The 26,885-nt window shown below is 40.1% G+C and overlaps 2 protein-coding genes across 5 annotated transcripts in view; one reads left to right on the forward strand and one right to left on the reverse strand.

Annotated features, from left to right (window-relative positions):
* Window positions 1–2,699, forward strand: part of NPC1 (NPC intracellular cholesterol transporter 1) — a 51,852-nt gene extending 49,153 nt beyond the window's left edge. The window contains exons 24-25 of the mRNA XM_084621447.1: window positions 351–513; window positions 1,335–2,699. Coding sequence (XP_084477573.1) covers window positions 351–513; window positions 1,335–1,417 — 246 coding nt within the window. The 3' untranslated portion in view covers window positions 1,418–2,699. The remainder of the gene's footprint in view (window positions 1–350; window positions 514–1,334) is intronic.
* RMC1 (regulator of MON1-CCZ1) overlaps window positions 1,865–26,885 on the reverse strand; it is a 28,815-nt gene continuing 3,794 nt past the window's right edge. For 2 of the 4 annotated variants that reach the window (XM_084621449.1, XM_084621450.1), the window contains 19 exons: window positions 25,788–25,864; window positions 23,162–23,246; window positions 22,532–22,588; window positions 20,387–20,473; window positions 17,026–17,166; window positions 15,245–15,348; window positions 14,598–14,687; window positions 14,407–14,512; window positions 11,480–11,591; window positions 9,778–9,822; window positions 9,088–9,141; window positions 7,583–7,711; window positions 6,707–6,813; window positions 5,973–6,092; window positions 5,564–5,641; window positions 4,866–4,970; window positions 4,710–4,778; window positions 4,128–4,353; window positions 1,865–2,037 (listed from right to left, as the gene is read on the reverse strand). In XM_084621449.1, the coding sequence (XP_084477575.1) occupies window positions 1,958–2,037; window positions 4,128–4,353; window positions 4,710–4,778; window positions 4,866–4,970; window positions 5,564–5,641; window positions 5,973–6,092; window positions 6,707–6,813; window positions 7,583–7,711; window positions 9,088–9,141; window positions 9,778–9,822; window positions 11,480–11,591; window positions 14,407–14,512; window positions 14,598–14,687; window positions 15,245–15,348; window positions 17,026–17,166; window positions 20,387–20,473; window positions 22,532–22,588; window positions 23,162–23,246; window positions 25,788–25,864 (1,872 nt within the window). In that variant the 3' untranslated portion in view covers window positions 1,865–1,957. Of the gene's footprint in view, window positions 2,038–4,127; window positions 4,354–4,709; window positions 4,779–4,865; window positions 4,971–5,563; window positions 5,642–5,972; window positions 6,093–6,706; window positions 6,814–7,582; window positions 7,712–9,087; window positions 9,142–9,777; window positions 9,823–11,479; window positions 11,592–14,406; window positions 14,513–14,597; window positions 14,688–15,244; window positions 15,349–17,025; window positions 17,167–20,386; window positions 20,474–22,531; window positions 22,589–23,161; window positions 23,247–25,787; window positions 25,865–26,338; window positions 26,382–26,885 lie in introns of all 4 variants that reach the window. The other 2 variants (XM_084621452.1, XM_084621451.1) reach the window with 2 other exon arrangements.

A 26,885-nucleotide genomic window follows, 5' to 3' on the forward strand; every position in this document is an offset into this window, starting at 1 on the left:
TTCCTGGCCAATGGGAGCTGCGGAGCTTGGGGCAGGGCACTGTGGAGCCCCCTGGCTGTCCCTATGCATAGGAGCTGGAGGAGCGGGGCAAGCTCCTGCTTCCTGATAGGAGCTTGAGAGCTGGATTAAAAGGTCACAGTCCAGATGCAGTCTGTGGGCTGTAGTTTGCCCACCACTGCTCTATGCAGTATAAGGGATGATTGTACTTTCAAGGAATATTGCAATATTTAAACTTTCAGAATGGGGTATTTCTTCATTCTCACAGTTTTGCTAGTGAATAAGCAAGTCACATGACACCATGTCATTTTGCATGAAATCACTTAATTATTTTTAACCTCTTCTATTACCAGGTTTTCAGTGGTATCACTCTGACAAAATTTGGAGGAATTGTAGTGTTGTTCTTCTCCAAATCCCAAATCTTTCAGATCTTCTACTTCAGGATGTATCTAGCTATGGTGGTGCTTGGAGCTATCCATGGATTAATATTTCTTCCTGTTATGCTTAGTTATATAGGTAAGAATACACTGGACTGCTAAAGATGGATTTTAAAATCGGTGTAGTCTTCAACTTATCCCTCTCATTCAGTAAGAAAAAGTCTACAGCTGTATGCCTAAATAAACAGCTAGGGATATAGTTGCTTCAAATACATTGGATCACCTGCTGTGACCCACTTACAGTTTAGTTTGTAGTAATTTGGTCCTGTTAAAATAGATCTGTTTACAGCAGACTTTCCATCCCTTTTCAGTAGTCTATAAATATAGTTGCACACCTTGTGGTAGCATTCCTGGAGTGCTACCAGTTCCGGTAATGTGTCTTACTGAGTCTCCTTTCTCAAGCCCTCAGTACAGTATTCTTTCCATCTTTAAGTGAGTTTCTTTCCACTATGCTGTGGGTACAGAAATGTTCACTGTGCAAGAGCTAAGAACATCTGTTAAATGAAAAATGCTTAATTCTCCTTCCCCTTTTCACCCATTTAGAAATAGAAATCTCCAGTCTATGCTTTTCTACATCACTTGTATTATGAAAGTAAATATTACCTGATAGTGAGTCATTAGCAGATGTACTGTATACAAAATAATCTAATCCTCAAAGTTGATATTTTGGCATATAGATGTTTGTGTTAAGAACCAATAACATTTTAAGTAAGGTGATCTTAACTACTTAGAGGGAATACTTTTCAGGAAAGCTGTATTTCCTTTAGAGGAAATACTTAGTCAAAGCAGAACTAATGGATTATCTACTTTCTAGCTAACAATACTGCCCATCTAGCTTATAGCTGCCTGTATTACTGAAGGAGGATTTCAGAATATAACTCTCCCTTTTCTTTTACTCAGGTCCATCAGTAAATAAAGCTAAAACGCGTGCTGCACAAGAAAGACACAAAGGTACAGAACGAGAGAGACTCCTCTACTTCTAGCCCTTTTAACAGTGTTCAGTGGACTTCATGAACTGTGGCTTAGGCCCCATTCAGCATAAGACTGAACTGCAGCAATGTTCTATGACTATCACACTGCCCCTGGGTTTAACTTGTGCACCAATCCAACTACAGGAGAACAGCAGCTTTGGATATAAAGCTTCCAAACTCCGGAAGTATTACTTGTGACTCATGGACTAGTATTACTAAAAGGAGATGTATTAACAGGATCTCTATTTTAAGAGGCTGCATCTTTTTCTTTGAGAAATATAACTGGTTAAACTTTTTCTCCAAAGCAAACTCAAGGTGATGTGTATATGAGAATGGACTGCCAAACCACTGACGCTACTTTTAAATGCAACTCAATGCAATTTTTTGGCTTTATTTTTAGGGGAAAAACAAGCCATCACTCCAGAGGTTGTGTAATATTTTTAGTAATATTTGCCACAATGGTCTGTATATACTTTATTATAAAATCTGTAGTTCAAAATCTCATTACTTAAATGCAATAAATTATACATTTTGTATGAAAACAGTACACTTTCAGAAAGTGGTAGGCTTCATGAGAGCATGTTCTCCAAAAATCTGCTTGAAGAAGGTGACGTGTTCTTCACAATGTTCTCCTATAAGACAGGACAAAAGGCTTAGTTAGCACAAAATCCTATTATATTGTCCCTATGATGGGTGCGGTGACACTAAAATTCAGAACAAAATCAACTGCACCAATACTGGTGTTTAGGTTTTTCCTCCATGGAAGCGGTTTTTGCTTTACTTGCTTATGTTTTTAGCTTTTTTCATTAGAAGCAGCTGCTATTTTTAGAGTGAACTTCCCTTTTAAGGCTTGTCAGCTGAATAGCCTTAGCTTCTTCTGTTTTTAATGGTGTGACTGCAAGATCTGGGTATAGTTCTTCTAGGCTAGAGGCATATGCAGCACAAATTTTCTAATAACTGGGAAGGGAAGTATTAAAGTAGTTAAAAGGAAACAGATAGTCCTTTGCTTTGGGTTTAGGTTGAACGTGTTACCTTGTGAGTCCAAAATTGTGGTGGTCACTAATCCATAATTCTAGCTCATCTTCAAGTGACTTCACACAAGAGGAATGAGACAGCAGGGATGGTGTAAGTCTTTTTTTATGCAGTTAAAAGTTTCAAATAGCTTTTGGTTAAGAATGTTCACGTACCTAATTATTTTGAAAGGTTCTTCTGTATGCACACTTTTGTAAACTTGATATTGGGGGAAGGGCACAACTTAAATGTTTCTAATAAACTTAAAGGCTGTTTGTTTATACCTTGATGTGTAACTTGGCTCTGTGCACTGACAAAGAAAGCAACACATGTATGGGATACAGAGAATGTTTGCTGAAGTTCTAAGTAGTAGCTGCTGTCTTAAGGGATGTCTGTACTGCAGCTTGAGCACAAATGTGCCTGAGGCCCTGGATCTGCACTTGGGTGATGTGGCCCTTGCTATTTTTTAGTTCAGTACTCTACTTGGGTTGGGAGGTGCACACTCAGCTGCAGTGTAGCCAGAGTAGGTAAAACAGCATGTTAAACACTAACTCATTTCGACACCCATTTATGATTAGACTCCTGTCACTCATTCAAGTTGCAAAATTATCTGCTAAATTACGAGTATTCAGGCCTCTTTCTTTGCCTTAAGGAAAGTGTCATGAGTTTTAAACACCTGATGAAAGGCTGGTGTGAATCAGTCTCATGGTAACCTAAATCTTGCCAGTGTTAGAAGCCAACTAGCCTACAGGAATGTGTACAGTAGGAAAGCTTCCCCCCCCATAACTTTACTGTAGCCAGGGCAAGTTGGAGTTCTAGCACCTGTTGGTGGTCAAGCTAAACAAGTCCATGTCAGTTAGGTAATGAAATCTTTTGTGTAGTAGACAAGACTGAGCCTAGTCAAGCCCAAATGCTTTATGGGAATTAACATGTGTGAGAGCTCTAGTGAACACACAGCTTTGATCCTAACCAAGACATTACTCTTCTAGCACTAGTCTTTAATTTTTAATATAAGGTAAAGTTGTTTGCCTTTGACAGTGCAGCATATTTTGAAACTAATTATATTCAGGGTTAGAGTGGTTGTTACTACAGCTTAGACATTTCATCTATAACTGGAATCATTTTATACATTGTAGGGATAAGGTTGACCACATACAGATACTACAAGTTAGAACTATGGCCCTACATCTCTCCCCCTGGAGAGCTAACAATTAACTTCCACAGCCAACGCTGACTCTGAGGGCATGCCATCTCTAGCCCTCTTCGCAATCAAACCAGGTGATGTTAGCACAGGTGTGGTAAGCCTGAGAAGGAGCCAGAATTTACTAATGTACATTGCCAAGATCCACAGTAATACATCAGCTGCCTCCCACCCACTGGCAGCTCTGCAGTTCAGCTGTTTCATGGTGCACAGGAGGTGGGGGGAGGGGCGCTAGAGGTTGAGCACCCCCCAGCACATTGGAAAGTTGGCACCTGTAACTCCAGCCCTGGAGTTGGTGCCTATACAAGGAGCTGCATGTGGCTCTAGAGCCACAGGTCGGTCACCCCCATGTTAGCACAAACATTTTAGCTGTCTTGAGTCAGTGGGGGTAATCTTTACTAACCAGGCCCCAACCTGCTGAACTGGAAGCCACTGCTAACTCAACCACACATTTATATTAAAGAAAGGCAGATACTAACTCAGTAATTCCATTTTATACCATCCTTTTACCTGGGGTGAAATTAGGGTTCCCTCGTAGCCTCTGATTTCTTTGTTCAAAGAACCTGAATATGGTATAAAAAAGCATGTTGTCATCTGCCTGCTTCGCTGCATCAAGGAACTTGCGGGCAGAAACACTGTCATGTCCTCCAACACCCCTGATGAATCGCAAGGCAGCCAGCACCTGGTGCTTGGACAGTAGAACCTCTACTATTTCATCATTTGCTGTAGAAAGTCTCTGCAAAGCCAAGTAACAAGACAAAATTAAAGCCATAAAGTGATTATATGAATACTGTAATACAGCCTTATTTACAGTCACCTCTCGTATATACTAACTGGATGATCAGGGACAATACCGTAGGGTTTTAGTTGCAGGGGAGAGATTGGCCTGCTAAACCCAGGGTTGAGAGTTCAATCCTTGAGGGGGCCATTTAGGGATGTGGGGCAAAAATTGGAGATTGGTCCTGCTTTGAGCAGGGGGCCGGACTAGCTGACCTCCTGAGGTCCCTTCCAACCCTGCTATTCTAGGACTTCTGCAATCCCCCATTCATGTGACATGTTTGAAGCAGATTTTATTTACACAGTAATTCTTACCTTTAACATGTCCAGAGACAACTGATGTGCAGGGGGATAAATGCTCTCAAGAGACAACAGCAGGCAGGCCTGAAACAGTAGCAAAGAGTACTGTTGAAGTATTACCCTTAATTAAGCCTAAAACGGGTGTCATGGAATCCGTAGTGACATACATACCAGTGGCTTTGAGTCACTTAGCACATGGTACTGCAGGAACTGATGAAGCATGTAAAACCGGTTGTGCTGAACAAGCGTTTTAATGACCAGTTCATATAGATAATGCTGAGGATGCAAGAGATAGGGAAAGAAACTCTAAAGCAGTTTGACTCAATATCAAGTCTTTAGTTGTTTGTTGGGTTTCAAGATCTTCTAGAAAGTGGAACTGAATAAGATTTTAGTTAGAACCATACATAAGACTTCCAGTTTGAGTACTAGCTTTTCCCTGTTCCCAGTTAAATGTAAGCAGTATGGCTCAAAAAATGGAAGAAACTTCATTCTCTTGCTCAAATAATTAGACTGAGGCTGCCAGCTTGGTAGCCAATAGAGATCCTTGGTCTGTGCACACTGAAACTGTACTGAAAGCAGCCTTAGAAGCACAGTGATGTATTAAGTTTCAGGTAGCCATTTAGAGACTGGACCCCTTCACCTTAAGGCCGAGCTGCTGCCAAGGCTTGCCGATTCTTCCTCTGCTGCTTTTTGAAAATCTGGACTGTATTTTGAACTGATCTCTAGAACCCAGAGACACTGCTCATCTCCCACCTCTACTACTGTAACCTCCTCCTCAAGGCCCATACCACTCTCCTCCCATTCTACAGGAAACAGGATTTAAAAGTATGAGCAGGCACTGCCCCTTATTGCTTTTTGCAGAACTTTACCTGAACTGCAATCTGGAACTGGTTAAGAGAGCGAATGTATTCCATCAAGACTGCTATAGTGAACTTGTGAGGTGCTTCCTATGCAGCAAGAGGAAAAATTATGGTAGTTAAAATTCTAAAGTGGCGACTTGCATACTAGTTAATGGCTTAGATTAGCACCAGATTCTCCTGTCAGGTACTGGCAGAAGTTACTGTTATCTAACCCAACACTCACTCCACATAATTATGATATTCAACTAGTCTGTTACCAAAGACAGCTTGTGTCCTTCAGAAGAATTGTAGTGAGTATCACCAGTCTTTCCGTAGTCCCATGTACCCAACCTTCCTCTTAGGAAAATTTTCCTGTCTAGCACTATCAGTTCTTTGCACTTGATTCATTCACATGTACAAGTTAAGTTTCTTTACTAACCTTCTTTTCAGTAAACACTGACAGAACATGTGTGTACATGTCAGACTGGTCAATAACTGCTTGAGTACGGACTGGTCGTTTCAGAAGGGGATTGCCTCGGCTCTGGCCTGTTTCTACCACCTACAACAAGGCAGAGGGAAGATGAATAGTCTTATTAACAGGAAGCTATTTTGTACTGAGTAGGCTTTATGTACACAGGGCTAAGTAATCAGTATGCGTTACCTTTAGAGCAAAATCAGTGGTCTGATCTAAGGCTAACATGCTGTTTAACTTTGACAAACATTCTTGATTCAACTCTTATTGTACTATGAAAAATCTTCAGCTTTATTCAGTAAGTCAAGTTTTCGTAGGGCTTAGTTCTGTACAAGCTAGCTCATAATATATATTAAATACAATGTAGAATGGTGCTTTATTGTGGTGTAGGTTATTCCCATTGGTATCTGGTTACTCAATAGTTCCACCAGAAATACTCAAGTTGGGTGCAACCTAAAAAACTGATATGGTTGAAATATTTAGAACATAAGTCAGAAAATTCAAATTCATGGTTCTGCAACAGTATATATAAAAGTAGAAGAGCTATTATGCTGTAAAGTTGAAGTTCTGTACACATGCAAAGGGGAAGGTGCACTTGCTATGGTTAACTGACTTCAGTTTTCATCTCTGTGATGAAAACCATAAGGGTTAGTATTTTTTGAAATGCGTTGTCTAAATAGTCACTGATGCAGATTACTTACCATTGTATAATTCTGCTCTGCTTCCAAGTACTTTTTATACTCATGATTGAGTTTATCAAAAACAGTGGCAATCACAGCCAACGTTCCCCTGTCTGGTTCACTTAACACTGAAAGACAATAGCCATAAAAAACAAGATACTGATAAAACAGTCTGTCCCTCTTGCTAGTGGAGTATATACTCCAGTAATGTTTTTACCACAGACTCTTTAAAGGTAACTGTTACAGTCAGGAAATGCTCTTAAGCACAGCAGAGTAGGTCAACTGACCCATGAACATCCTAAATTCCAATTTCCCTTTACACTAAGGGTATGTCTACACTATGGGTGGTACCGCTGCAGCAATGCTGCTGAGGCACCCGTAACATAGACACTTCCCACATCAACAAGATGTTTTTCTGTATATGTAGGTAATCCACCGCTCAGGTGTGTCAACATGGCTAGTTATAAATTTTAAGTGTAGACTATAATAAGCACTATGATTAATTGGAATGCAAATGCCTTTTGCCAGGATATGAAGATTCATTTGGTGAAATCAAGAATTGGGTTCAAAGAAGGAACCAGACTCATCTTACATTTTCAAGCATGTGCACACAATTGCCATCAGAAAATGATTTTGAGAGAGAGATTCAAAAGCAACACGGCTTAGATATTGTTGGCAGCATAGTTTCTCATCAGTGATGTTGCCTATGTTGAGAATGTGGTTCAGTCACTGGTACACAAAATGCTTCCCTAATTTAGTCCCTGGTAGTTCACAAAATAAGATACTGAGCTCAAGGCAATGGAGAACTAGCCTTGAATGAGGACAGTACAGGAAGACACCTCTGCAATGCTTCCACGAAAGAGATGGAGAGACACAACCAGTAAGAGCAAGACTTACTCTGAGAACACACAGATAGGATAACCATTTTGCATTCCTTTCTCTGGAGAAGAAAATCCATTAGCTTTCCTTTATCTGGCAAGAGGTTAACCACAGGCTCAAGTTTCACCTCGAGATTCCAGAGATAACCTAGGTTTAAGAGAGCCAACCATCAAGCCTTATTAAAAATATTAACTAAAAACTAATCACACAACTAGTGAGGACCACTTCAGTTTTGACTTAACACGTGAAAAGTCGTACATGACAGTCTTCCATAGCCATACAAGTTATTTTACACTTAAGCCTTGTCTACACTACAAAGTTTTGTCAGCAACAGTTATGCCACTTTAATTAAAGCACTTCAATTAAAATAGCTGTTGCATGTCCACACTAGTTCCTTGTGTCAACAGAGTGCGTTCACACTAGCAGCTCTTGCATTGACACAGAGAGCAGTGCACTCTGGTAGCTATCCCACTGTGCAACTGGTCACAAGGTGCTTTGGGAAGGGCTTGCAATGCTTCATGGGGCAGGTACAGCATCACATGATGTAGGTTTCTCAATCCTACCATTCCATGGGAATACTAGTAGATTGTCAGCCGCTTTTCAATTGAAAAGGGTGGGGCGGGGTGAGAAGGAGAGTGGTGTGTCTGGGGTGCTGGAGACAGCAGGCTGACTGACCTATCCTGAGGGAGGGGGACACCTCCCACCCACATCAGCCCCCAGCTCTGCTCAGCACAGCAGTCTCTCCCAAAGCAGCCCACTCTGCCTATGGTTCTGTGATTCCCTCCAAGTTCTCCCACAACATCCTCAGGAGCAGCATCCTGAGCAGCCCTGTGAGCTCTCTCTGCTGAGGTATGTCAAAGCAGCAGTCCTGTTCCCTTCCCCTCCGCCCCGCTCTCTGCAGCAGCAGTCTGCCTGCAGCTGTGTTCCTAGTGCAGGGCAGAACATTCCTCCTTAACAGTTAGTTCCCAGAGCAGCATGCTCAGCTGTTAGATACTTCCCAGAGCTTTGAAAGGGGAGGGGCGCATGCCTGTAGGGAGATCAAAACAGTGAGCAGAGCCATCACAGCAGACATTGTGGGATACTAGTGGAAGCCAGTTATGTCAACAAAACAAACAGCAGAGTCTACACTGACTGTCACTTTAACTATGCAGCAAAAAGCTCTATGCTTCTCCTTGAGGTGCTACGGTTTTGCTGCCAAAAATAGCTTTGTTGTGTGAACACCTCCTGTTTTGTCAGCAAAAAGCAGCTTTTGCCAACAAAACTATGTAGTGTAGACAAGGCCTTAGTTTCTCCCATTCTGCTTCTTTTGTTAAGACATATCCAAAATAGTTTCGTTACTTAAGTGACAAACATGTAATCACCTTCAGTTATGCTTCATTAACCCTGATGTCCATTAGTGAGATTCACATTGATGTAAATGGAAGTTAGACTATTACGCTAATGGGACTGGAATTAGAAGGATAGGATAGAGGTGCTGTACTTCAATCTAAAAATTAATGGGAAACTTATCACATCCAATTTACCTTCACTTGCGCTGATTATAATATCAGGCTGAAAGACAATCCAGGAGGAGGAATCTAAACGTTAAAGAAAATTCTTAAGAAATAAAACACCAGCCCTACTTTTGATACTAGCATATCTGTTTATAAAACCACTCATATTAGCATTGGCTTAAATAAAAAAGCCCCCAGAAGTTGCTGATTAGGACCGAATTCAAGCAGCCTCATTCAGATCTCCAACATTGTCCCCTTTGTTGTTTATCATCCCTTATGAACCAGTCACAAGATGATTTCCTCATTTCCTTATGACGTTTCAGCTGAATATATTAAAGGAATTTCATTCCTAGACCTCTTAACATTAAAGTATATTTTGATTCTGTATTGCAGCTATAGCACACTTTTGCTTTCAAAAGCTTTATACCACCATTTAATTCTCAGAGAAGCCTTATCTGAAATGAGAGACTACGAACCCCACAATGCTATCTTAGTCAAGTTATAGTGGGACTACATTCAAATATTTTGTTGTAATATTCCAGTACTCCATTCTTTCACCAAAAATCCTACTAACAGGCTTGTCTAACAGGCAAGGAAGAACAAATATTTGATTCCCCCTTTTCACTTTATTTCTAATAGCAGAAATCCTAAATTTGCAGGTGCATAGAGAAACAATTGCATCTGGACAAAGTTCCAGAATAAAATTGAACCAAAGGATACAGAGTTTACATGGAACAGGAGACTGATTAGTCACGGAGGCTGGACCTGCACATGGGGGGAAAAGTTAACATCTGAAACAAAGAAAAACAAGTCCCAGGACAGACGGATTTCTCCAGCTGCCATGAGTAGGTAAGATTTATTAGCTGATTAGCGTGCACATTCTTGTTTATGCAAGAAATTAACTATCATCTGTTTTCCTTTTCAAGATGTAGTAGCTCAGTTTTTAGTAAAATGTGTCACGAATCACACTTGGTTTTGTCACCTTGTGTTGTGTTGAAATCATAACTTGCCACTTTATGATTAAAAGACTTTTTGCAACACTAACACCTAAGCAGCTTGTTGCTTTGATGTAGCTGTATGAACAAGAAGCTACGTATCACTGTTAACTGACTGCAGAACTTGTTGCCTCTTGAGAGACTCTGTGTTCCTTCTGCCTCCTCACTTATTTCTCAAATTTAAAGCTATTCATTAGTGTGGGTGTTATGATTTCAACACAACACAACAAGTATTCCACAACTCAGTTAAAAAGAAAAAACATGCCATAACCCATCCTAATACAATAAAAATAATGCTGCTCAGTTTGCTCGATATCACATGCAAGCACATTATTGTATTTCTTAGTTCCTCAAAAAACTGGAAAGCGGTTTTTGCATACTGAAATTAAGCAATCCTGTTTGTTACATAATATTAATTTGTGAAGTAGTTACATATATACCCACAACACACATACATCAGTTGCCAAGTCACATCTTCCAGAATCACTATTTCCATTGTGACTTCAGAGAAAAGAACAGGTCAGAATTAAATTCTTTAAAGTGGAAGATCCCATCTCAGGCAAAATATATACAAGATCCTCTAGTCCAGTCTAACATAGCCACTGTGTGCTACACTGCTTGTAGAATCGTAACTGTGGGGCTACTGTATCTGACCCGGGGGTGAGCATCCCAGTGCAGGAGAGATCCTCAAGTGGTGCAGAGTTTGTGTAAGTAGATGTTTCTATTCCACCCATGGCTAGTGTAAGGGGCCTGGATACTGTTATGCTGTGCTGATCCTCTGCCATGGTTTCAGCACCTTGGGGCTGTTAGCAACTACAGTATATTACAGAAACCCTCAGGTTGCTCTAATGTATGCCATGGGACCAACCCTGTTACACACAGCAGCTCCAGAACTGGGGGAGCGCAAAGGTGTGCTTTACACCACCATAGCTGTATAGTAAGAGACACACTGTTAAAGTAACAAGTCAGCACTTTAATTGTACACAAGTGAACAGTTCACTGACACTGAACACAGCTCCCACACACCACTTAAATTTTACCTCAAGGTATGATGGTAGGTGAATAAGTATCTGTCTTAAGGAGTAATTGTTACTTTTGTGCATTTTATCACAGTTTAAGCACAAGAGGAGAGGAAGGGTGATCCAGTGAATAGGACATTCAGCTAGGGCTCAGAAGACTGGGTTCAAGTCCTTGCATTTCCATAGATGTTCTGAGTGACTCTGGACAAATCACTTACCCTCTGTGCCTTGTTCCCCACCCCACCCCCTAAGATGGGGAATAATAGCATTTCCCTACCTCACAGGTGTTGTGAGGAAAAATACATTGAAGACTGTGAGGCACTTAGATACTATGCTAATGGAGCTTGTATATGTACCTAGGATTGAAAAACATGTTCACTGTGTTTAATTGCCATGTAACCCTTTTACCTGCCACAGGGATCTGATAGGGCTGTATTGATCGAGCTGGAAGAACAAGCTGATGAAGGGTAACGGTCCCATCAAATTCTCCCTTTAGTTTGATATCAAATATTACAGATGTCTAAAATTGAAAAGAAAGTGCCCCTCATTTTTCATGCCCATGAGAAGACATTCAGCAATTATAAGAGCACATCTCAAGTCATTCATGTTCAAATGGTTTTGCATTTATTTCATCTTCTGCTCTTGTAATAATTAAATCATGTTACTTACTTCACTTGGTTTATAGGTTTTCCAAAAATTACCAGAAGTATATTTTCCTCAAATTACAGACTCAATTAAAAACCATGCTCTGCAACATCTACTAACGGGGCATATTATCCGAACTCTTTTTAAGCTGCCTGGAAGGAGTTCATTTAGGAGACAAAAGCTTTTTGTGTAAGTAAAGATCTAGCCACCATCTACGCAGTCCTTCATCACAGACAGATTAACTATTGAGGCTCCAATCTTGCAAGAGCTCTGTTTTCAATGGTACTACTACGTGCATAAGATTACACATCTGCCTAGGAGTTTTTGCAAGACTGGGGCCCTAAATTATTAAAAGTTAGCCTGAATGCAACATTAAGGTTGGGAAGTCAGACACTCAAGTGCCAGGAAGTTCCCAATGTTAAGAATGTAATGCTCAACCTTAACTCAGGCCCCTTTTGAGATGCCTTAGAACAGTGGTTTTCAAACTTTTTTTCTGGGGACCCAGCTGAAGAAAATTGTTGATGCTCACAACCCAACGGAGCTGGGGATGAGGGGTTTAGGGTCTGGGAGGGGGCTCTGGGATGCGGCAGGGGGTTGGAATGCGGGAGGGGTCAGGGCTCTGGGCTAAGGGTGCAGGCTCTAAGGTGGGGTGGGGATGAGGGGTTTGGGGTGCAGGAAGGGATTCTGGGTCGGGGGGGGCTCAGGGCTGGGGCAGGGGATTGGGGCGTGGGTTTATCTCCAGCGGCTCCCAGTCAGGGGCACAGCCAGGGTGCAGAGGCAGGCTTCCTGCCTGTCCTTGCCCCGTGGACTGTGCTGCACCCCGGAAGCAGCCAGCAGCAAGTCTGGCTCCTAGGCGGAGGCATGCAAGCAGCTCCACGCAGCTCTTACCCGCAAGCACCGGCCAATGGGAGTGCGGAGCCAGTGCTCGGGCAGCGCACGGAGCCTCGTGGCCCCCCTGCCTAGGAGCTGAACTCGCTGCTGGCTGCTTCCGGGGCACAGCACAGTGTCGGAACAGGTAGGCACCCGCCTGCCTTAGCTGGGCAACACCTCCGACAGGACTTTTAACATCCTCGTTAGCGGTGCTGTCCAGAGCCGCTAGGGTCCCTGGGTGCTGAGCAAGGCGACCCACTACTGGGTCATGACCTGAACTTTGAAAAACACTGCCTTAAAAGACTAATTCTCTCTACTTCAGTCAAATACGATAAAGTAATTAAAAAAACCTACATTAGTATCAATGTCTTTTGGTTTATTTTAGGATTACAGCTAATGCTCAAAAAATTCAGGGAGTAGTTAAGGCTCCAATGGGAACATTAGTTCAGCATATTGCACATCCTGTATATTTTATAGCATATATTTATGCTAAACAGTAATGAAGTGTGTTTCAATGAGACATTTACAACTTCTCATGCAAATTGCTCCAGCAACTGTCAGAGCAGCAGCCTTGTCAAGCTTCCAGATCTTGTCAGTGAGAATGTACAGTGATGATGAAAGCAGGGACAGGATTTTATTAGGCTCTGAGGCAAGTATATCACTTTGCCTCTCATCACATGCAATCTCCAATTGTTTTTCCTCCCAAAACCAAGCAGGGTGTCTAATGAGAACTGTGGGAGAGATTTTCAAGGCACAAAAGGGCAGCTTGGCACCAACTCCTATTCAATGGGAGTTGGCCATCTCATTGTCCTTTGATGATCTTCTCCTGTACATGCATGGTGAGTTTTAAACTTCAGCATTTTTGCTACAGCTTTATTGAAAAGGTGTATTTTATTAGAACACAACACACACAATAGGGAAGTAGTTTTGCCATTCTCCTAAAACTCAAAAACATACAGAAAGATTTTGCTCAATCCTTTCTCAAAAATAAGCTTAACTTTTGAAGCAAGAGATAGGAAGACAGCCTCCAAAAAGGTGAATGTTTTGGAGAATCAAGACCATGAAAATTACAGGGTTCTAGAATGGTAACTGTTTTGCAATCTGAATAGTAGTAGGCACTACTCTACATCCACTACACTACAAAATAAAATTTGTTATACTGGCTTAGTTGCATCCTATAAACACATGCCCCTGGCCCAAAACAGAGAGATGGAAAAGTTCTTTTGTACACATGACTTTAAAAAAACAAACAATCAAAAACTTTAAAAATCATGTGAACTATTATTTTCTCCCCATATGTGGGTTTTTAAGATTTGTTTGAGACTTAAAAATCAAGATCAGTTTCTAGCTGCAACCATTTGAATTACTAGAATGCAAAGTTTCTAATCATAAGAGGAACATGGGGCTTTCAATGGCTGAACCAGCTTTGCTCCAGCTGTAAACATATAAACCTTTAGGCTGAGAGAAGCAGACAGGTTTATGCCCCCCAACTTTTTCTTTTTTTGGGGAGGGATGGGGTGCGGGGGGGGAAGAGAGAGAGAGAGAAAGAAGAAACTGAAAAGAAGATGGATCTGAATTATGATTTTCATTCCAATGCATTGCAATTAGGAGTGGGATTTTCCCCCCTGTAAATTACGAATTTTTTCCCCTGTAAATTACAAATTTCGGCCCTGATCCTGAAAACACTTACACACATCCTTAGCTTTACTTGGAAAGACTAAGTACATGCAAAAGTATTTGAAGGAACAGGCCCATTGCCTTCAGAAAATCTAGCACAAACTTTAAAGACAAGACATAAATAATCTGTAGGCAGATCATACCTCAGTGTCCTGATGATGAACTACCACCAAGTTATCTACAACATTCAATGCAAACTTTCCTGTCCTGTTCAACTTTAATATATGCATCTTCTTACAGGAGCTTTCCCTATGAAAACATTAACATCAGAGATAAAAGGCATTGATCAGCAAGGTCATTTATATCTAAAAATAAAAACCAAAACACAATTTACCTTGGTAAATGATAAAGGACTACTTCTGCTCCGGTACTATTGGAAGTCCTTGAATGATGCCTCAGATAGAGAACATAAAGCTGCCCATATCTAACAAAACAACATGATTAAAATGTTATTCTTCAAATAAATGAATATACTAGCAGAAAAATTGCACCTAGGAGACCCTTTCTACAATGAAGACAGCAAGTTATCCTATTACTGCAGTGTCTGACCAGTCTGTCATGGTCACATTGCTTCTCCCTCACAAAACAACTCACATGAAGTTATACATAAAAGTCAAGTAGCTTACAGAATCTAAATTAAGTGACATATCTATCATTCAGGCCAGCTCTGTCCATACAAGATTGGTCTCTCTTGTACATTTACCAGCCTACTGTAATGTTTAATTTTATCTCTCTCAAATGATAGAGTCTCATCCACTTCCTAATCAGTTCTATATTTTTATAAGAGTTCTTTAGGCTCCTTTACTTTCAGTCCAGTACCAAGCACTTTAACAATACTCTATAATAAGATAAAAAGCCAAATCAATGAGTGAAATCATTTTACCATGACTGGACTGTACCCTCCTCTCTCTGGATCTCCACTACAAAAGCTGTCAATACCCTTTAAATGAAGGAAAAGACTGATTATTCAGTGATACGTACATTGTAGCCATAGCAATATCTCTTTCAGAAAGGCTGAGTTTGGAGGACTTGGGTACTGCAGGCAATTCAATTTCAAACTTTGATAATTTTGACATTGTTCCTCCCTGTTTAAAAAAATAAAGTTTCAGTCTGTCAGGTCTAATCTAGAAAAAGTTTCTTCTTTCCTTTCTATGAAGGCCTGTGATAATATGAATGGCACTCACTAGTTGTGAGAAGTGGTGATACTGTTCCAAAAAGAAGAGAAGATTTTAGAGCAATCAACTCATTTATTTACTACTATTTGTAATGTGGCCCCATCCCTGTTTTGGTAGGCACTATATGAACAGCAGAGTTATTACTTTAACATTCTACTGCACCAGTTTCAGTGAATGAGGTCTTACGCTTCCGTTTCAGTTTAATTAAACTAATATAAGAATCTATAGTCAAACCCATTTATAGTTGAATCTGGAATTCTAGACCAGAATGGCCTGATTTTCAGAGGAGCTGACCATCCACATCTCTCTAATGAGAACAGTAGGCACTCAGCCTCTTTGGGAGGGGGGTAGAAGCCTTACATAGATCATGGAAGCTTTTCTTTTTACAACTGACCTCTCCTGAAAGTTTTATTTCAAATTTTGTATCTTCAAAGGTCTCTTGAGGAAGTTATCACAATATTAACATTTTAATTGAGAAGTTGAAAGAATTCACTGGGTACCTACTGGCCAGCAAGGTCCTTGGCAAAACTCTGATCAGAAGCCTATGCCTTCACCCCATCATCTGCCAGGAAGATGCCAAGACTCCTGGCACCCTGCTGTCCCAGGATCCTGCTTGGGGGCTCCTTTCACGTAAACTGGAGCAGTAGGCATGACACATGGGAAACCTCCATTTTACCTCCTCCCTCTGACTGCTGGAAGAAAGGGGTGTGCTCTCTTCACCCCACTCAAAGACTTCTGCTTCTTTGGAGATGGGGAGGGAGGAAAGAAAGGAGTGCAGTTCTACCCCCCCATAGAATCCCTCTCTCCCATGAATATTTTCAGTGTTCAGCTGCTGAGCTCATAGTCATAGCTTTCCTCAAACCACAGCAGCATGAAAGTTTCTTGTCAGACTGAAATGCTGCCCAAAGGGTTTGAAACAGCAGCTGCAGAAATAACTCAAATCTTTTCAATGTCATGATGCTTGGGAACAACTAGCAGTTGTCTCCACAGGCTCAAGAAGAGAACAATGTATTCATTCACATTTAGAAGGTTACAGTTACAAGCAAGAGTACTAGAAACTTAGTTTTTCCTTTAAATGAAAGATCACATTCTGCAGAAATTGAAGGCTTAGGGTACTGTAGTTGCTACTGGGGTTGGATTTTCAAGTTGTGTTTAAATGTATTTAACTGAAAGGGTAATTTCTGGAAAGATATAATCCTTTTGCAAAGTCACTGGGCCACCAAAATGTATGTATCATTGACTTTGCTTTTGCTGCATTACTCCTCTAATGTCAGCTATCCAGCATCATATTGACTCACTTCCCTGTGGAGGCACATCTATCGAGTGTTAGAGTGTCTCCCAAGTATTTACAAATAGAAATCTCTTCCTTCTCTACTCACAGAGAGAAAGATTGGCGCGTAGGTTTTCATTTTGTCTGCTTTTTTATTTTTATTTGTATGAGGGACTGGAACCATTACACATCTAGGAGGAAACTAAAAATAGAAAAGACCAACATTGGTGAGTGGGGGATGAGAGGTGGGGAGGAGACAGTCCCCTGAAAAACCCAATGTATCAAACAAAACTCAAGATTGGGAATGTGTCCCTTACCTTGAAATAGAATGGCTGGAGGACATTGCCAAGGACTGTAGTCGATAGCAGAATGACGGAACTCTCCGGGCAATACATGTACCAGTTTACATTGATATTCTGATTTTTCACCAGTTTCAAACTTCGCTTCTCTGGTAATACCTGAAGACACAAAGTAATAGCACCTTTACTATTCCAGTAGCGGCTAGTGGCCCCACTGTGCTAGGTGCCCCACCAAGATGGATAAATATTGACGATTTTTTAAATAAAAATAGATTTAAATACATTTTTCTTTTTGAAAATATATCATGTTCAATTTTAAATTATGATGCCCTATGTTAAAGCCTAAACTTATTATCTATTAAGAAATCTAAATAAATATGCAGCATCAATGAACCCTCCACAAATTTAAGGTGTTAAAGAGTGATATTTATTCAGTTATATACAGGATCGGGGGGGGGGGGGGGGGAAGTATCTTAACCTTTTCAGGTCAACTCAACATTTACAAATCTGACAATGTCACGTACTGCATTAAGTTAAGTGTTGAATCATATTAAAGAAGTTCTATATTAAAATCACAAATGAGTTTGATTCCCCAGAGTTTAAATTCCAGGGTATTACTAATTAAGAGGTCTCTTGGTTTTTGGTACTGTTTCTCTCCCTCTATGTGTGAAACTTGCAAGCTGCTAATTGTGTTAGTACATTCTAAGACAGAGTCTGTTCTCAAAGCAATTCACACAGAGAGAGACTCAAAGCAATACTCTAACAACAGAAACAGCACCCAGAGACTCCCCGCCCTTTTGTTGTATTAACCATTGTGATTAAAATAGAGATAGAGGATGTATGTGGATGAATGCTTGGTGTGGATAATAACTGAATGATATGGGGAGGTGCCAGCCTAAGAATCCAGTGTCCATCCGCTGAAGAAGGCGTCAAGTGGAAATAACCAAAGGACCCCCGGAGGGCAGACTGGAATCCACCCAACAGCCTCAAGAATGGGAGAACCAAAGAACAAGATAACATCTAGCAGCACAGAGCCGTCAGGAATGTGCTATCTGCTGATTGATTCAGCAACAGCATGATGAAGCAATTCCCATAGACTGGCATAGGAAGAAACTCCTATAAAAATGGACTCTAGAAAGTGAGAACTTTGGGGTCTGATTCTGCAAACCAACTTCCAGGAGCATCAGATGAGCATCTGACAAGGCCCTGCTCCCTCCTCATGTCCAGGCCACCTGGCCAGTGGCTTGGCATGAGCAACTCAAAGGCTGGTAACTATGATAACTACCTTGCAGAACCTGTGTGTGTATGAATGTGTGAATAAATATGAAACTGAATGGAATGTTATAGCTATAACTAACTGCTTACTATGATTCTTTCTGTATTCATAATAAATGTGGTATTTTGCCTTTTTCCCTTTAATAAGATCCTGCTGGTTTTTATTTTATTGGTATAACATAAGTATCTATATTATTTTCAGTCTTTAAAATGCAGCAAATGCTGATGTTTACATTTTTCCTAACGCAAATACTTTCAGTTTCTGTTGTTCAAAAAGCTTTTGTCTTAAATTCTTTTGGTTTCTGTTTAGATTGCAGGTGCAGTCTATTTTCTTCATTTGGACTAGTTCAAAGTTGAGAAACTGACTGGGAGTTAAAAAAGGCAGAAAAGCTTGTCCATATCTAAGCTATGGATAAAAAAAGAACAGTTGGGAGAGGATGAGATATACCTGTTCTAAACACTTTTAAGGACCTGGGTGGGGCCAGATGTTCAAACACCTTTAGGAGCCTAGTGGAATTTTCAAAAGTGCCTACGCAGATTAGGTGCCTATCTCCCATGGTGCTTAGGAAAAACCCATTAAGCATATATCTGTATCTTTAGGTTCCTAAAGACCTTTGAAAATCTGCCCCATGATGACTATAAATAAATCTGTCAATTCACTAACTACAGTTAATACTTCATCTGTTTAATAAATCAGTTTTAAATGCAAAACACGTTTTGATAAGAAAAATAAGCTTATGTATTAGCACATTTAAGGTAGTTTATTTAATAAAAGCAAATTTTACAATACTGCTTTTGTGCATTTTTAATGTAATTCCAATTTCCATCCAAATGCAGCTTGACACAAATGAGTAAAAAAAATAGCGTGTCATTTGCCATTTAACATAAAAGATGTAAAAAGTATGAATCAGAATAAAATATATGTTAAGCTATATAATTGTTTAAATAAATGCCTATAGATATAGTATATCCTCCTGGTTGCCAAATAGTACCAGCCAATTTAGTGGAAAGACTATCATTAGTAGCAAATCGATACTTTTAACGGTTATACCAAATCAATGAGAATGAACCTCTCTTTCGGAAAATAACTAAGAAGTATAAATACAAAACAAGATTAAAATCAATTATTAAAATCAAGATTCCCTGCTTGCTGATTTAAATAATTAATATAACTGATTATAATCAATCCACCTCGTGCGGTACATACAGAAGACAGTCCCTACTCCAAATCCCACAGCTTGCTTCATATGGGTAGACTCCTGGTACATGTGGGACCTCACTGAAGTCAAGTGAGAAACAGATTTAGCTCTGCAGTCCATTGTGCACAAGTTTATTCTATGGGTTTTTGATTTTTTTTTTTTAAATTCAGCCACTGCCTTATCGCCTGCTCAACATGATCAACACACTCCAATAGTATTTTCAGAAAACATTCACCTAATCACCAGAAAGAGGAATGTTTATCCAGTAGATCACTCCAACAGCACACAAGTTAAATACAAAAATCTGAGGAGAACTCAGCAGTTAAGGAATTAGGACAAGATGGGAGGGAGATGGGTTTAAGATGGTATATTGGACATGTCAGGGATGGGCAGGTGTGACATGGTCTTAGCTAATGGGCATTAACTCTGTTAAGCTTAGCACTGAATTCGTGCACTCTTAAATATATTGCTGCTTTACTTTGCATGAAGTAAAAAAATATTTCAAATTTGTTAACATTTATATTAATTTTACTACAATTAAAGAGATTTACTAAGCCAGAGTTGCTAAATAGATTAATTAAATCCTTCTCACTCGAGTATATTTTCTAATAATAGCATAAATAGCTTGTTGTGATAGTAAAACAACAACATATACAATGTCCAAAAAAAATTGCATTTAACTCTCTAAAAGCAAAAACACCAAAAAATTCTCCAGGATAAAACATTCACTTTTTCCTTATCTCAGTTTCCTTGTATAATCATACTAAACAGTTCAGGGCTAGAGGTAAGAAGTTCAGAGCCAGGGACTGCAAGATAATTAAGACATTTAACCTCTAAGCAACAATAAAATTTAATGCTGAAATTTCCAAATATGCACATTTTTACCAGACAATTATTTGGATTACCTGATAGAATTCAATTCCTTGATCTGTTATGAAGACAATTTCTGTAGAACTTGTCCAGCAAAAGCCTAAAATGTTGGCATTCTTGGTCTTTTATTAAAAGAAGATATAAACAGATTATTAACTATCTGTATAAACAAGTAAAATTTTAGCTTAGAATCTGGGAACTTGCATCTACCCTAGTATATTTCAGTTTTGGTTTGCCTGGTAGACCCATTATTGGTCTAACTCAGGGGTCTCAAACTCAAATGACCACGAGGGCCACATGAGGACTAGTACGTTGGTCCAAGGGCCGCATCACTGACGACCCCCCCCCCGCTGCCCCCAGCCCTGCCCCCACTCTGCCCTTCCATGAGGCTCCTTCCCTGCCCCACCTCTTTTCACCCCTTCCCTGCCCCCATTCCAACCCCTTCCCCGAAATCCCCACCCCAACTCTGCCCCCTCCCTGCCCCCAGGCTCAGGGAGCTCAGGGCAGGGAGTTGGGGTGTGGGGTCCAGGAGGGGTGAGGGGTGTGGCAGGGGGCTCAGGACAGGGGGTTGGAGTGCAGGAGGGGTGCAGGGTGCAGCAGGGGGCGCGGCTGCAGGAGGGGTTCTGGAAGCAAGGACAATACACAGACCCCTGTGCCCCCCTCCCCCAGGTTCTGGCCGCTTCCCAGAGCGGCATGGGGGCAGGGCAGGGAGGGAGGCAGCCCTATCCCCAGTGTGCGCCGGGCCGGAGCCGCTTTAGGTAAGCGCTGGGGGGGAGGGGCCGCGTGTTTGAGGCCCCTGGTCTAACTGCAGGAACTACTGCCGTGCAGGGTACCAAATCATAATAGTACGTCTTTATTTTATGACCCTCAGTCTGGCACCTTTCACAAGTACTACCTGAAATATTTCTTCAGCCTGTTGGTATTTGCACTCATCCTCTTGCACAGTCACAGAGTAATACATGGATTATTATTATAATAATTATCTACAGAGATGTCATGCTAAACCATTCTTTCATTGTTATTATTGGAAAGCTATTGTGAAGAGACAGTCTTACATTTATAAAGGTATTAAAATCCTCTTTTTGGTAAAAATCCATAAAAGATACAGCAATGGTAGAAAAAAAGCATATGTATACTGTCCTCTTATCCTCACAACCCTAACTAGGGGACAAACTGTTGGCGAGCATGCAATTCAGCTTCCATGTCCATTAGAGTCAAACATAGTGGTGGTCTGGGTAATATGGATAATAGTGCCCAAAGGACCGGATTGAGAGACACCCACCCAAACTCCCCCTTCTTTTCACATTAGTTATTTGACCACCGTGCTAAAGTGGTCTGGATTCATTAGTGACTTAGCATTACCAGTACCCTAGCAATTTCCTGTTTCCAGTTCCCTGAGCTTGGCTCCAGAAAGGGCTGAAAATACTGTGGAAGCAGCACATGTCACCACTCAGGGGGACAACCAGTGCAAGTTCTAAAACAACTTGTGAGAGCTAAGCATATTCAACCGTAATAATTTTAAAATGTTACCAGTTTGAGTCATTTTCACAGCCATTAACTATGCTAACAAAAGCTACCAAATACTTCCATTAGAATCAAAGTGCAGAGGGAAGCACTAAATGGAAAGAGAAATTGTATTTTGGGGCAGTCAAATGGGAAATAGGGATCCAACCCTGCAAGGTGCTGAGCATCCTCTATTCCCACTGCTGTCAGAGCTAAGGGGCACCCACCACCTTGTGATATATGGTCCTGTGGAGAGTAACCCACACTAGAAAGTATAGTCCTTTCACTCCCTCTGGTTCACATACAAAGTTTATGGTGTGTTGCTGCTTCCTGCAGCAGGGACCTAGGGCTTGCTCCATTGTTCACCAAAGTCAATGGGAGTCTCTCTCATTAGTCTTTTAGATCAAGCAATTGAGGGTTCATGCTTTTGGCGCTGACAGTCTCCAAGTCATGCCCACTGGCAGCCCATACAGGGTTTGGTTACATATGCACAAAAAATTTACTAGGGAACTAACTTCCGAATCTCAGATGCTACCAAGAACAGAACAACGGGCTGCCTGGAGCACACTTCACTCATGTCACTATTCATGTGCATCAGTGGTTCAGAGAATCTATATAAAACACCTAGTTTTGTATTAGCACTTCATTTAAACTAAGGAAGTGAATTCACAACATACCTTGCATTCTTGTGTATATTCTAGTTGAGGGCTGTCTGGAATAAAGTTCAAAAAGTCCTGAAATAAGTAATATTAGAATATTAGCAACTATGAAGCATTGAATCTGATGAGCACAAAACAGGAGGTGAGTAAATTTACCATCTCTACCTATTTTGGATTAGATATACTAGTGTAAAACATTACAATGCTTCTTTTCCACTTGGAGAAATAATCCTATCTCCTAGCCAATTCTTCATGGGAAGAAATCAGTTTTCATTAAGAGTTTACACTTTTAAGGCCAAATCATTCTTTCTGCAGAAAAAAAGTCCTGGAAAAGCTAGGAAATACATTTCAATTCAGAATGATCAGACACCCATCCTGAAGGGTTCGTCCCTCAAAGAGTGGATAGTAAGAGTGACTATTTGGATCCACAGATGTCATCGGATCTTCAGAAAAAAACTGGCTTTTCGTGCATCAGAGAGTGAGAATGGTGACCTCTCCTGGCTCAGTCACAGAATGGATCAGAAAACTATTACTTTGGTTGTCAGATAGAGGAACTCTTTTAGCTTGTATGGCAGAGACCAGTGTTTTGGGACCTGAGAGGCCAGAATTCTAGTTCCAGTTTCCTGTGTTTGTAGCAAATTTTCTTACCACACTCTTTGAGGTTCTCTGAACAGCCAATATCTTGTTCCCCAAAGAAAACTTGATGCATTTCACTTCCCCTTTGTCTTCCATTCTACACCAATAAATAAAATAAAAATCAATCAGGAGTATATTTCTATCATTTGTTAGAAAATTTTAACAACTGTTATTTCTCCAAAAAGAGAACGGATAGGCAAAATGAAAGGCAGACATTCTTGCGTACAACTTATAAGAACTGCCAGACAAATATAAGGTCCAATATTGATGCATCGAGATACAACAGGCAGTATATTCCTGAAGAATTCCTGAATGGATCAAGTCTACTATGGAGTTACAAATGATTATAGCCACATACAAGATTCAACAGCTTCCAAGAAATGCTCTGCCTTGACTGTTTTATTGCTACTATGAAATGGAATTCAAGGAAGAATTATGAACTTTGCTCATACTCTAATTCTAACTGAATGCATGACAGAAAACTATAGCTTAATGTAATGTAGAAAAAAAGAATGCTTGCTTTGTGCCTAATTGTGCAAAGGTGCTGAATACTCTCAGCCACACCAATGTCAGTGACATTGCAGGACTAGTAACTTTGCCTCTGTGTTCTAAAACTATTTACTAATTGGGAAGCCAGATTGATACCTGTGGATCCTGAAATTAGTGTAAAAGGGCACAGCCACACTTGGGGGGGAAAAAAGGTATACCGGTATTTTTATCATGTTAACTAACAAGCAGTAAAATCTTAGTGGGGACAAAGCCATGGTAATTTTAACATGTGTCAGCAAGTCAAGGTAAACAGTAGGGGAAGACAGTCAGCTGAGAGAGATGGATTGTGGTTCCAACCTACAAGGCACTAGGACTTCAGAGAATTTGCTGCACACCTTCAAATCCCACTGATGTCAGAATTGAAGGCACTCATGGCCTTGCTAGATAGGGCCCCCATGTACTAGTGCTTACCCTGATCTGCTAACGTGTTAAACGTACAATTGTCTTGTCCATACTAGGATTTTATCACAGAACTGTAGGACTGCAAGGGATCTCAATCGGTCATCTAGTCCAGTTCCCTGCACTCAAGGCGGGACTAATAACTAGACCATTCCTGACAAGCGTAACCTGTTCCTAAAAAACATCCAATGACAAGAGATTCCACAACCTCCCTAGGCACTTAGTTCCAGTGCTTAACTACTCTGACAGTTAGAAGTTTTTCCTAATGACCAACTTAAACCTCTCTTGCTGAAATTTAAAGCCCATTACTTCTTGTTCTATCCTCAGATGTTGAGGAGAACAAATTTTCACCCTCCTCCTTTATATACTTAAAAGTTTGTCCCCCCTAAGTTTCCTCCTCGCCACACTAAACAAACCCAATTTTTTCAATCTTGCCTCATGGGTCGTGTTTTCTAGACCTTTAATCATTTTTGTGTTCTCCTCTAGACTTTCTCCAATTTGTCCACATCTTTCTTGAAATGCACCACCCAGAATTGGACACAATACTCCAGTTGAGGCCTTATCAGTGTGGAGTAGAGTGGAAGAATTACTTCTTGTGTCTTGCTTACAACACTCCTGCTGATGTTTGCTTTTTTTGCAACATTGTGAGACTGCTGACTCATATTTAGCTTATGATCCACTATAACCCCCAAATCCCCTTCCACAGTACTCTTTCCAGTCATTTCCCATTTTGTATGTGTACAACTGATTGTTCTTTCCTAAGTGGAGTACTTTGCGTTTGTCTTTATTGAATTTCATCCTACTTACTTCAAACCATTTCTTCAGTTTGTCCAGATCATTTTAAATTTCAGTCCTATCCTCCAAGCACTTGCACCCCCTCTCAGCTTGGTATCATCCACAAACTTTATAAGTTTACTTTCGATGCCATTATCTTAATAATTTATGATGTGTTAATAAAAATATACATTTTTTCCTAGGAAATAGGAGGCTGAAAGAGGACAGAGCTTTTAATCACAGATTTTTACAGGTGTTCTTCCACAGATACAGAACAGATAAGTAGTTTCTTTGGGGTATTGCAACCATACAGGCACATGGAAATTTGAGATTCATGGAAGTTTAGAGCATGTTAGCAAAAGATGCCATCTATTTTATAGAAATATGAGTTAGATTAAACAAGATACATTAAAATGCAATGCCTATATTAAGGAAATATTATGGCTTGAGAATTTAAATGCATAAGTAGGTAAATTCAAAATTATGGTTCCCACACCTGCCATAAATTGGCCCTCATATGTTTTAAGTGCATCTGACTGCTAATGTTCAATAATGCCAAATTACAACTTATGCTAAGTCTCAGTTCATGTACAACCACATTTTTTGTTTGTTTGCTTGTTTGAAACTCTTGAGTTTTGGGTGTGTTTGAATTTTCAACCATAAAGGGAATATTAACAATTTTCTTCAATGGGGTTTTTTGTTTTAAGAAAACTTACTGCATTTGTTGTTATTGAATGAAAATATGTTCTTAAAACAAGCAATAGGATCAAGACATTCCAGTACTTTACGGATATTGCTCCTGGGTGACAAACTACAGTACAACCAAGAGACATATACAGTAAAAGATAGCTGCAAGATCACAATTGGTATCCTAGAGCAGTACAGAATACAGATTAAAATACCTTGCTGATCATACCTGAATGAAATGGGATTTTTGTCCTCCAACCCTTTAACAACCACCCCAGTGGCTCCACCAGATCGAACAGCAAAAACCTAAGAGTTAAAATCGCATATTTTTAAAAAAAGGCATTTTAAGACACAGCTTCATAGCTACCTCAAAGTCATATCATGGTCTCAACAAGCCTTATTTCTGTAAAACCACCCAAATATAAGAGATGAGCTCTAAAAAGAAAAAAAGAAAAGGAGTACTTGTGGCACCTTAAAGACTAACAAATTTGTTTGAGCATAAGCTTTCGTGAACTACAGCTCACTTCATCGGATGCATTCATGACAAGCAAGCAAGACAGCATAGGTCCAAGAGAAGTCATATTTGGAAGTAAAGAGTGACCTTAAAAATTACAACTAAAGGAGAAGTATATTTTGTTCAACTCTCGAGTAAGAGAGACACCAATTAGCATTCAAAGTGACCTTAAGCAACAAGAAGCATTTACTCATAGAACTCCAAGGGATTTAGGTATTTTGTTAAGATCTGTATACAGGGATATGTAAAAAGGGTAATGTAGTCACCTAGTATCTATCTAGGTTCCAAGGAGTCCTTGAAAAGTTGTGTCTGTCAAAAAGAAAGGAAATCAAATAAGCCCCTATTAAGTAATAATTAGGGCCCTTTGTTTTCAGTTTTAATTTTTCTCAGGAATTTATCGCTGTTTATTACCACAACAACAAAAACAGGTGAAAATCAGTGGAAAAAACTTATTTTTTCTGAGCAAATATTAGGGTTTATTTTGGTGGATGGATGGACAGAGGGGGAAGTATTCGGTAGATTAATGCTCTGATGAATGAAATTCAATGTTGTTTACTGCAGAACTAAAACAGAACTCGAAACACAATGCTACCTCCGAGTTTAGAAAACAATACATCTCTAATGCCCAAATAAAACTTTTCATTTTAATAAACAGTTTACTGTTACAGACATAGAACTAGTTGTCTATAATATTTACATTTAATAATTGGGCCACACCATTTGCAGTGCATACACTCAACTTCATCCTTTTCACCTGTTTGGTTTTTTTAAACTTTCAAATACTTCCTTGTGAAACATATTCTGATAAAAAAT

The sequence above is a fragment of the Lepidochelys olivacea genome (assembly GCF_965140295.1).
Source record: "Lepidochelys olivacea isolate rLepOli2 genome assembly, chromosome: 2".
Taxonomy (NCBI): domain Eukaryota; kingdom Metazoa; phylum Chordata; order Testudines; family Cheloniidae; genus Lepidochelys; species Lepidochelys olivacea.